Below are 12,170 nucleotides of genomic sequence, written 5' to 3'. Positions count from 1 at the left end.
TGTAACATAGAATAAAAGACATAGTAAAAAGGCATGAGTTTAAAATTATGTTATGGCTTTAAAGATGCTTTATTACATAAACTGTATCATGAAAATTCACCTGAGAATCATTCATGAGCTTTTAATAGATTGAATAATACACTGGGTCTGCCAGAAAACACTAAGAAAAGTAACTTGAGACATAAAAATTAAAATGTTAATGATGTAAACATAATGTTTTATTTCATTATTACAAAAAAAATAAAATGTCTAACAGACTTATTCTCTTAAAATACATTTTATATATGAATTTTTATTTATCAGGAAATTCATGTTGATCAGCAGTTAGGGATTCAGAGAAATTACCAATCAGAGGTTTTAAGAGCAGCTTTGAAAACTGAAGACACAGATACACCTGCTCTTTTGAAAAGATGTTAGTGTCATTAGCTTGCCCTTCTCAAAGTTCTTGTAAACATCTGTAGTTTCTCCTGTTGTTTGTACCGTGAAATTCATGAGATTTCCACAACAAGAAATGGTTTCCCACAATTTTTTTAATCTATTCGTTCAGATTTGCACCACCTCTATCTCTGTCAGGTGGATTAGATGGCCGTAACGTCACCAACTATTCAACTGCAGGCTGACAGATGTCACCAACTCCCAGGTGACATGAACAACTCCCACGGTCTCTACAGAGAACATGCTTGTTTTCTTTTGATAGTGGGGTGATTAGGAAATGAGATATTCTTAAAACAAATATTTAAAAATTCCTTAGGGCACTTCTGATATATACCTTCCCATGGAAAGCATCTCCTATTGAATCTCACAAATTCAATAGACCATTTCCACTGTGGACAGTTCTGGGTATTTGAAAGTTCTTACAGTGAGCTAAAACATATCCTTTTGCAACTTCTCTCCATTGGTCTGAATTTCAACCTCATACTTTGAAATACTTGAAGTTAATGATCATGTTCCCCCTACACCTTCTCAGTAACAACTGTAAACATTTTACTTGTGTTTTTGATCACAAACATATGTACGAGGAATGGTGCCAGGAGTCAGGGTCATAATGATGAATAAAAGAGTCCATTTCAGTGGGCTTATAAACTAGTTTTGGAGCCCTCCAGCTAAAGAGGAGATTTCATTAGAGTGTGATAAGTGCTATAATTGAAACAAGTATAGAGTGCTATTGGAGTATAAACAGGACTTCACACAGGAGAGGTGAGTGACACTCAGGAGAAGATGGTACCTAAGTTGGGATCTGAAGGGCAAGTAAATGACAGCCACACAGGTGGGGAGGTGGGAAGGCATTCCAGACAGAATATGTGAAAAGGCCTGGGGCAAAGAGAGAGCACAGTCCATCCAGGGAATTGCAAATGCCATATTTTAATAAGCTTGGAGCATGGATTTTGGAAGAAGGAATGGAGATAGAGATGATACTTAAGACCAGACCAGAAGAACACTATATATGCAGTATCAGACATTGAACTCTGTCATAGTGTCATGGAGAAATCTTTGAAGAGTTCTTTGGGAAAAGATATAATATTATAAAATTTATATTTATTTATATTTTAGGATCCTATTTATATTTTAGGATGATTTAGTCTGACTGAAGAGTAGAGAATGATGTGGGATGGAGAGAGAAAAATTAGAGACAGAGGCCTGAGTAGGAGACAGTGATGGGCTGAGCTAAATCAGGGATACCTTTCTTCCTGACTTGGGACTGTGGTGTCTGATGGTGCCATTCATGGAGCAGATTTGTGGAGTGCAGCGGAAGTGGTAAAAAAGTGACTTCAGTCTGGGTTCAGTGGCTCACTCCTGTAATCCTAGCACTTCAGGGGGCTGAGGCAGGAGAATTGCTTGAGCCTAGGAATTTAAGACCAGTCTGGGCAACATAGCAATTTGTCATCTCTACAAATAATAAAAAATTAGCCAGGCATGGTGGTGTGTGCCTGTCCTCTCAGCTACTCGGGAGACTGAGGCAGGAGAATTGCTTGAGCCCTGGTCATGGAGGCTGCGGTGAGCCGTGATTGGACCACTGCCCTCCAGCCTGGGCGACAGAGTGAGACCCAGTCTCAAAAAAAGAAAAAGTGAACTCACCTTTGGAAATGTTGAGTTTGAGCCAATAAGTGGGGACTTTCAGGTCCAGAAGGTAGATGGCTGTGGGGATCTAGGGCTGAGGAAATATGGACTGGAAATGCAAATATAATTGAAGTCATGTGAATAGAAAGAGAAGAAGGTCAAGAGGGTTGAGGATAAATCACTAAGGAATTTCAAAGTCTTTGTAAAAGACAGAGGAGAAGGGGAGCCTTTGGAGAAGAGAAGCAGTAGCCAGAGAGGAAGGAGAAAACCTGGAGCATGGGATATCATGAAATCCCAATGGTTAAGAGTGAGTAATAGTCAAATTGTGCAGAGAGGACAAGGTAAATGAGGATGGCTGTGTTCGTCAAGTTGAGCTACAAGGAGGTGACTATCTTCTGGCCGTTCTCCTGTGGATACTGTGTACTCCTCATGGACCTTAACAAAACTGAATACAATCCAGATGTTGATCTTTCTGGAGTCCATTTTTTTGTGTGACCTGAATGTCATACCTCTAGCAATATTCCTAAAAACACTGTTATCCATTCTAAGTAATCCAACTCCCATTAACTCATAGTATGCTTATACTCAACTATCAGATCTTTTTAATGTGAACCTCTATCACATTAGGTGTATGTGTAGCAGACTTAATAGACGTTTAAAATCTATGGAAGACTTTATTCCAGTTCATTTTGTTAGTTTCAGATCACTTCTACATATAGTAGTCTTTAAATGTCCAGCTATTATCTCAGTTATAATAAAGTTAATATGCATATTTGTTTGCATTAAACAAGTCTATTTAAGTGATTTAAAAGATACCCCGAAGTGCCTTGAAACAGATGAGTAAGGATAGATACATTTTATCATCATAGCATGCTTAACAAATACCTGTTTGATGTGATGACAGCAGTTGTTGGCGAAATAACTATCTGTTAAATAAACTATTTGGTGGAGAACAGTAGTTTCTTGGCTGGGCATGGTGGCTCATGCCTGCAATCCCAGCACTTTGGGAGGCTGAGGTGGGCAGATCACTTGAGGTCAGTGGTTCGAGACCACCCTGGACAACATGGTGAAATTCCATCAGTACAAAAACATACAAACAAATTAGCTGGGCATGGTGGCAGGCGCGTGTAGTCCCAGCTACTCAGGAGGCTGAGGTGGGAGGATTGCTTGACCCCAGAAGGCAGAGGTTACAGTAAGCTGAGATTGTACCACTGTACTCCAGCCTGGGTGACAGAGCGAAACCTTGTCTCAAAAAAATAAGAAAATAAAAAATAAAAGTACAATTATTAAGCGTATTTATTTATTTTTTCTAGAATTTCTGAAGTCCATACTAGCTTAACATTGTATTATGGCTTAAAAGTTGTATATTTTTGGGAAGAAAACATGGAAGAATATTAGATTATGTTTCTTCTTACATTTAGTTTAGGAAATTGAGAAAAATGGGCTCTGTATTTTAAAAGCATTTCTATCATGGCATCAAAATTTAAGTGTTTCTAAGATTGATAGATTTACTAAAAGCCTTTAGGGAATTTGTGAATTGACAATTCTATTAAAAATTAATTTGTAAGGGCAAGTTATGGATTATAGTAGGGAAGGGTTGTGATAGGAAAAGCCCTTGGTAACTAAGACCTTTGCCAGTATTCCTCTGTCCTCTCAAAATGACTTTCCGTGACTTTCTTTTTTTTTTTGAGATGGAGTCTTGCTCTGTTGCCCAGGCTGGAGTGCAATGGTGTGATCTTGCTCACTGCAACCTACGCCTCCTGGGTTCAAGTGATTCTCCTGCCTAGGCCTCCCAAGTAGTTGGGATTACAGATGCACGCACCATACCTGGCTAATTCTTTTGTATTTTTAGTAGAGACGGATTTCCCCTTGTTTGTCAGTCTGACCTCATTATCCACCTGCCTTGACCTCCCAAAGTGCTGGGATTACAGACATGAGCCACCGCGTCCAGCCCAACTTTCCTTGACTTTCTAATTGAGCTTCATACCTTGCTTTCAAGGGCCTCCTCTTCCAGGAAGCCTGCTCATGTCTTCTCAGTTAACCTCTCCCATGGAGAAACTATCACTCAGAGTTTGCATGAGTCTTAGCTTTGATGCAAAACAGGTCCAGGAGCCTTTGGATTTTAAGACTGAAGGCACTATTAAAGTGCCAGAGGAAAAGGAAGACAGAATACTGGACATAACACTGACTCTGATTCTCACTGAATGTCAAGGCTATTTTGTGAACAGCCATGCTGGTTATCCAAGATAGAAAGCCAAAACATTTCAACATGTTTCTGATTCTAGTTTCTCATGGGTAACTAGGGGAGAGGGAAAACTTTGGGATATGTTTTATCAGTCCTTTAATCATCCTCTATTTAGACATTTACAAGGCCAAATATAACTGTCAGCTGCAAGTGTTTTGAATTGCATAGTTGTTTTATATTGAGTAAACTATATTTTAAATTAAACTTGAAGCTTCTTAAAAAGCCTCCTTGCAATTTTCTTTGTACTTGAATAAATCTTGTCTGTCGAACTGCTACTATAGTAAGTGAATCTTATTTGATTGGATTATAGCACAATTTTATATCTAAATACAGTAAAGGCCATGTTCCTTTACAAATGAATTAAATTAGAGGAGGACAAAGTACAGACTAAAAATTCTCAGTCGAAATGAAGATCGAAATATGGGGCCTTGGAGAAAGTAAGATACTTGTTGAATAGAGCAGTGATTTCTCACCCTGGATGCAATAGAATCACCTAGGAAGCTTGGAAACGACAACACACACTGATGCCTGGTTCTCTCCTGAGATTCTGATTTAGTTGAGACCCAAATATCTGTATTTTTTTTAAACCTCTCCAAATGATTCTAATGTGCAGTCAAGTTTGAGAACTGCTGAACTAGATGAAAACTCAAGCTATTTAAAGAAAGCTCTTCCTAGTAAGCAGACAAAAAGTAGTGACCAAATAGCAATTGGAAAAGAGGAAACATGAGAAAAAGACGAGGGAGGGAAACTTTAATGTAAAACTAGTAGAGATTTACAGTCCCTTACTCACAGTCCTACAATAGAAAAACTCTGAAAAACAAAAGTTCTTCATAACTAACTTGGTGGCAAAATCAAAAACTGAACTTACTTGGTGGCAAAACTCTAGGCTTTTTCTAGTTTTCCTTTATCCCATTTGGTTTGAATAGTAATGCATTTCATGGAAGAAATATTAATGTATCTGACTACAAGTTGCTGCCCCAGACCTCACTTAAGATACCTTTCTGAAATATGTAAAATTTTGAATTCTGAAATACATCTAGTCCCAGGGGGTTCTGAAAGGAGTTATGGATTATAGTAGGGAAGGGTTGTGATAGGAAAAGCCAAGCTAGTAATTTACTGTTTCTGTCAGATTAAGAACAATACATTTTTTTCTAATGACCTAGGCAGTGGTTTTGTATCCTCACTGAATAAAAACAATGGCCAGTATCAGAACATGGTTCTACATTTGGTATATTTCTCAAGCCTAACCTAACAGTGGCTCTATTTTGGGCATGGTGAGAGGAACTCAGGTTTGCCAACAACACAGTTAGATTACGGTAGAAAAATCATCATTGTCCTATAAAAGACTCTTCAGCATAACAAATGACTCCAGAATCTAGAGATTTGAAACAACCTGTATTTATTATGTTAGTACTGGTCTATCCCACAGATCTTGGCAGATGGATGAAATGAGTACTCAGACACAGGTAAGCGGTGTAAGAGCACCTAGGTGACTGCCTAGCTCTGGTGGCCAGAGAGTACCCCTGAGAAGCTGAAGCTGCTTTGCTTTTATTCAGTACAGGCGCAATGCCGAAAACCTGGAGCCAACACAACCTGTAGGTAATTAATATTCATTGTTCCCCTTTCAGGGAACATCAGGTGTACACAGATGATCAAAGGTCAGTTCCTGGTCAGCATAAGTAAACAAGCTTGTTTAAGATAAATTCCGCCACACTCCTTTGTACCTACTCCTTGCCCTCTGCCTCAGGGTTATAGAACAGCTGCCTTCACCTGTTCTCTGCCCCCGCCTCCCCCGGGCTGTGCAGAACCTTCTGACCTTTCAGAAGGTTTGTGTCCTTTCCCTGTAGTTTTTCCCACCACTCTGACCGATCCCCCACATGTTAGGAGTTTGGAAGCACCTTAGCTAGTTAGTTCCTGCTCAGAGTGTCTCAGGAGGTTGTGGTCAGAATGTCAGCCAGAGCCTCAGTTATTTGAAGGCTCAACTGGCACTGGAGTATGACATTTCTTTTCCAATGCCAACAGATCCCTTACTAGCACACGAAGAAAAGTGTAGTCCCTGTTTATGTAATTGCTCAGAGTTTAAAGTTTTCAATTCAGTTTCATGTAAACCTAATAATTATTTGCAAAGGCCAACTTTGAATCCTTCTAACATGTTCTGAAGACTTCTGCTGAGAGTAGCTTGTGACAAGGACATGCCTTCTCTGAGTTTTCATTGTCCTCCCTTGGGAAGTTTTTTCTCTCCCCTGGGTCCTTTCTGTGTTTTCTCCTTCTGTCTTTGTATAAATAGAGTTGTCTCTTTAGCCACCTCTTGTGGGCTAATGAGTGAGTGTCAATTGCCCAGGATAATGTGAAGAAAAGGCAAACAGGTCTCTGCCTCATTGGAGTTTCCAGCCAAAATATAGGCATTAGTCACACAACTTTAAATGATTAATTGATTGCTAGGTCATTTAAAAAAACAAAAAAGAACTGTGAATATGCTATAGCAACATAAAAGGGATCTTACCCAGTGTGTGCTCTGCTTGATCAGCACTTTTCCCTTTGTGTCTTATAGGAAGACTAACCTATCTTTGGGTTTTGTTTTGTTTTGTTTTGTTTTGTCAAAACCTTTTTCCCTCCTAGTGCAGAAACACGGAAGCTATCGTACATCCTACTTTGCATAAAATACTCGTATCCTCGCATGGCAGAGGTTCAGTGGATGTGGTGTAATACAGTACAGTAATCTCATTTATTTTATGTAAAAAAGCAGCCTAGGTTCTAAGTTGAACTGTGAAGTTCTTTGTGCCTTTCTCACTGCCCATCTGTCACCCTCCCAGTGCCCTGGAAATGCTCCATTTTTTGCTTGCTCATCTCCTTCTTTCCTTTCTTTCTCTGTCAATTCTTTGAAAAGCTGTAGTGTTATACATTGGTGGGAATATAATCCTTTCCTTTTCTGAGCTGTTTCTATTTTGGGCATCATTTTCTAATTGGAAAAGGAAAAACAGAATCCCATAAAGGGATTTCAGGTGTGGAAAATTAAAAGAGGAAGCTGGAGATGACTGGTTTTGATCCTTTGTGAACAAATTAAGTGATCCACCTCGTGCATCATTTTCCATCTTTGCCTTCTCCCTGTGTGTGTGCCACAGTGGGGTTTTCCCTGGGAGGTCATAGAATCTGGAAACCATTGACAAGACCCTTGTGAATGTTTATAATCTGCCTCTTTGTCCCAACTCCAAATGTTTGTGACACTGAATGAAGAAAATCCTAAAAAGAGCTGGTAATACTACAATAAACCTTACAAACAATTTAAAATATGTAAAATATGCAGTAATTGATATTTTTACTTTGATGCTTTTTAAATTTATTTGAGTACACATATCAGTACTTATAAAGGTTTTCTTGTGGTCATTCATCACTTCTGTCTGCCTCAGTACTCTTTTCCTGCTGAGTTCTTCAACTGTAAACTTTCCAACCGTGAGCATTTTCAGAGCTCAACCTCTTAAGGTTGGAGAAGAACTGATTGTCTTCTCACTGCTGTGTAATTTTCCTGAGAGAATCTTAAGGTGTCAAAGAATCAGCCTTCAAAGAATCAAGACTATGCATTTTTGAATAGCTTTCACATAGCCCATCAGGGAAAGCATGGCAATAAAGACAGTACATGGGACAAACTGCCTTCTGCAGGGGTGATAATGCCCTGGCCATTGACAAAGCAGTCCTCGGTGGAGTCTCAGGGTCTAGCGTATTGCTATGCTTGCCTTCCAGTAAATGAATGTAGATTACATTAATTTGAATAGCAAATCTGCAATTTAACCTTGAACTCCCTTGTTCTCCCTTTAAAGTGTCATTACTGCAATATATTCAGCTGCCTGATACCCCCATCCCTCGGAAAAAACCTGACCATCACCAGTTCCAAACACCTGAATACACAAACTTCTGAGCTTAAGAGATTGTGTCCTGAAGAGGAGAGATCTTTCTCTTTATGGAATTTTTATTGATACCTTCGTGTTATCTTTGAAAATGACTGTGCTTATCTTTTTTGTCACTGTTTCGTGTTCTGCTTTGAAAATGTTTTCAAGGAAGGATTTAAGTGTTCAAAGTGGGAAAGATGAGAGTGAGATTAAATGCTAAAAAACTTTGGACAAGTAAGTAGGGTTTAAGACATTTAGGATTTTAAAGGTCATCTAGTCTATTCCCATTTCACCTGCCCTATGCATTGATGACGCTTGCTTTTATGTGGCATATTATCCAAAATGATTGCTGTAAACCTGTCAGGCTTGCAGTGAACATTCATTATATTTGAGCAGAGGTCCAATTAAACCAGGATTACCTATATCAACTTTACTAGAATTTCTGTATAAACTAGCATCTTTGAGAGGTAAATGATATTTAATCTTTGTTATGGTATCATGTATATTTTAATAATTTAATTCATAATTGCATTATATCTGAATATTATATAGTTTTTTTTAGGTACTTCCCATCATCACAGTGTAAATACCAGTGTTTTACAATGTATACATTCTGGCAACTGTCTAACTTTTAAAAAAGTAATTCAATATGATTCTTCTGAAAGTTCCTATGCAGAGGTTTTTCCATGTACTAAAAACAAGCAAAAATCAAAAAAGTGCTGGCAGCAAACTTCAGTTTAATTGCAACAGCTCTGAATTTGGGCTGCATATCTAAAAACAAAGTACTGCTTTTGATGGCTACATTTTTCTTCTTCTAATTTGATTTTTCCCCCTAATATTTTATTAGGTGCAGAGAGAGCTAGCAGCTGTGATTGCTTTGAAAGCAAGGAAGTCTGGTAAGTTGTCTTTTGTGGGCCTGGAGGAAGATTCTAATTCTTTGGGGGTATTTCACATATCGTCTGGTAGTGTGCAGTTGAGTGTATCTCAGGAAGTTGTGGTGTAGAATGCAAAGAATTATCCCCATTTGTTTTTAAAAATCATTTGTTCTACCATCAGAATAGCACAGGATGTTATATGTAGTTTTTTAAGATAAAGTGTCACTGTTTTGCTCTAATCTATTTTTGATTTCAAGAAAAAATGAAATTTAAAGTTAAAAATATGTTTGTAGTCCATTGCAACCATATAAGGATCTAGGTACATGACAAAGTAAGCCAATCACCTTGTATTATGTATCTTAATGACAAAGGACAATGGATACTATAGAGGTGATCTTTTTTATAAGGCTTTAAAAACTCAAAGTAGTTCCTTCTAAAAATAATTGAATTGCTTAGTGACATTTCAAAGCAAGCATTACTCCTAGGATTGATTGATAGGCCTGATTCCTCATACCTATAGGATATAATCTGTGGAAGTAACATGTGGAAAGGAAAGGGGGGCTTTCAAATACATTTTAAAGGAGAAAAAAAAAATAGTCTGCTAGAATTCTATATGAAATGGAGACTCACTGAAGTAGAAAAATGCTCGCTTAGATGGGAGGAATGTCAGTAGGAGGCATCCTTTGCTGTTCCTCCCTTCGGAGGGAGGAGGTCAGTGCTGAATGGAGTGAAAATCAGAAGGGAGGTACTTCTTGGATAATGTTAAACTAGACTAAAACGTTTCAGGCGGAAAGACTATGACAAAATAAAAGTGATGACCAAACTTGAAGAAATAAAATGGAATGGAAATGTCTCAGGAACACAAACTGTACATTTTATATCTTTCTTTTTCCAGTTAGAAACCCTAAGAATTTGATTTTTTCTTAGTCACTATTTGAACCAAACAGACCTTAGTGTGAATTAGTTTATTACATTCATGTTACTTTCTTTGTTGGTTTGGCAGATGTTGAGGACATAGAGACTGGAAGCTATAAAGGTAATGGGGAGGAGGATGCAAGGAATAGCAATCTTGGGTATTGAAGAGAGGGCGGCGTGAATAAGGCTTCCCAGTGAACAGCATTATTTATATTTGCAGAGGTGGAGGCCAAGATAGAGAAAGGACATCAATAAAGTCTGCAGGAGGGAAATGCAAATCAAAATCACATTGCGATTTCTCCTATCCCAGCTAGAATGGCTATTATCAAAAACACAAAAAATAATAGATGCTGGCAAGAATGTGGAAAGAGGGAAACTCTCATACACTGTTGGTAGGAAGGTAAACTAGGACAGCCACTATGGGAAACAGTATGGAGGTTCTTCAAAAATGTAAAAGTAGAACTACCATATGATTCAGCAATCCCATGGAAATGAGTATATCAAAGAGATACTTGCACTCCCGTATTTATTGCAGCACTATTCACAATAGGCAAGATGTGGAATCAAGTGAAGTATGTATCAACAGATAAATGGATAAAGAAAATGTGGCACATATACTCAATGAAATATTATTCAGCCATGAAAAAGAATAAAGCCTGTCATTTGTAGCGTCATGGATAAGCCTGGAGGACATTATGTTAAGTGAAATAAGCTAGGCACAGAAAGACAAATACTACATGTTTTCACTCATATGTGGCAGCGAGAAAAGTTGATCTTATTGAGATGGAGAGTAGAATGATGGTTGCTAGAGGCTGGCAAGGGTAAGAGGGATGAAGAGTTGGTTAATGGGTACAAAAATACAGTTAGAGGAGTAAATTCTCTACTGTTCAATAGCACAGTATCGTGGCTATAGTTATCAAAAATGTATTGTACATTGCAAAATAACTAGAAAAGAAGGTTTGAAATGTTCTCAATACAAATGGTATATGTTTGAGATGATAGATATCCCAACTACCCTGATTTCATTATTACACATATTTGCATGTATTAAAATATGTACCATACAAATATGTACAATTATTATTTATCAAAAAAGTAACTCTAAAAAAAGATTGTAGGAGGAACGGCCTAGAAATAAATTCTGCTGGAGCTGATCTTGATTCTTGGGTCATGATAAAGAGACAAGTGTATAGTCTGTACAAGTTGGGATGACAGTGTCTTGAAGGATAGGATTTGATTTTTTAAAATTTCAGAATAAAGTAGAGAAGTAATCAAAAGCTTACAGCATGTCATTGCCAGAGAAAGAGCAAGTAAATACAGATAGGGAGGCTGGAGAAGGGGGTGGCTGATTTACACAGAGTGGGATGGGAAAGCCTCTGAATTGGAGATTTTTGAGCCAAGACCTAAAGTCAGTGAGAGAGAGCCCTGTGGCTATCCACAGAGCATTTGGACAGACACATTGCATCAGATGTGTTTTAGAGACTGCAAGGAGACAAGTGAATGAGGCTGAGAGAGGTAACTTCGCAATGTCAGATGAAGAAGTTTCAACTTTCTGGAGGTGGAGGGAGATGAAGATGAGCAAGCAAGACCCATACATACTAGATTGCATAATGTCAAAGACTGGTGTAAAGTCAATTTTATTATGTTGTGATGTTACTATATGAGATTAGCATGTCTGTTTTCCTTACTTATTTGATCGATGGAGTTTGGAATGTGAATACAATTTTGGCAACTTCTCAGGGACAGAGTAAAGTGATCTCACACACTTATACTAATGATGGGGACATCAGTTCATAGTTTTTCAGAAAAGCAGTTGTTCAGTATATTCCAGTAACTCTATAATCCAATAGGTTTATATGACTGGAGGTCTGGCTGTAAGACATAATCAGAGTTGCATGTGAAGATTAAGATCGAAGAATATCTGTTGCATTGCTTTTTTTTTTTTTTTTTTTTTTAACAGAAAGTAGAAACAATCCTTAATTCCCTATGATAAGGAAATAATAAAATTGATAGATCAGTGCACTGGAATATTAAACAGCTTTTAAAATGATATTTGGACCATCCTGGCTAACACGGTGAAACCCCGTCTCTACTAAAAATAGAAAAACTAGCCGGGCGAGGTGGCGGGCGCCTGTAGTCCCAGCTACTCGGGAGGCTGAGGCAGGAGAATGGCGTAAACCCGGGAGGCGGAGC

At 38.2% G+C, this 12,170-nt stretch overlaps 1 protein-coding gene across 1 annotated transcript in view; it reads left to right on the top strand.

The window, feature by feature from the left end:
• Positions 1 to 12,170, top strand: part of RAPGEF5 (Rap guanine nucleotide exchange factor 5) — a 246,904-nt gene that overhangs the window by 86,523 nt on the left and 148,211 nt on the right. Inside the window, exon 7 of the mRNA XM_030933057.1 lies at positions 9,035 to 9,083. Within this exon, the coding sequence (XP_030788917.1) occupies positions 9,035 to 9,083 (49 nt within the window). The remainder of the gene's footprint in view (positions 1 to 9,034; positions 9,084 to 12,170) is intronic.

The sequence above is a fragment of the Rhinopithecus roxellana genome, chromosome 6 (genome assembly GCF_007565055.1).
Source record: "Rhinopithecus roxellana isolate Shanxi Qingling chromosome 6, ASM756505v1, whole genome shotgun sequence".
NCBI classification, from domain to species: domain Eukaryota; kingdom Metazoa; phylum Chordata; class Mammalia; order Primates; family Cercopithecidae; genus Rhinopithecus; species Rhinopithecus roxellana.
The sequence above is the reverse complement of the archived record's forward strand: the minus strand, read 5'-3'. Positions and strand labels throughout refer to the sequence as shown.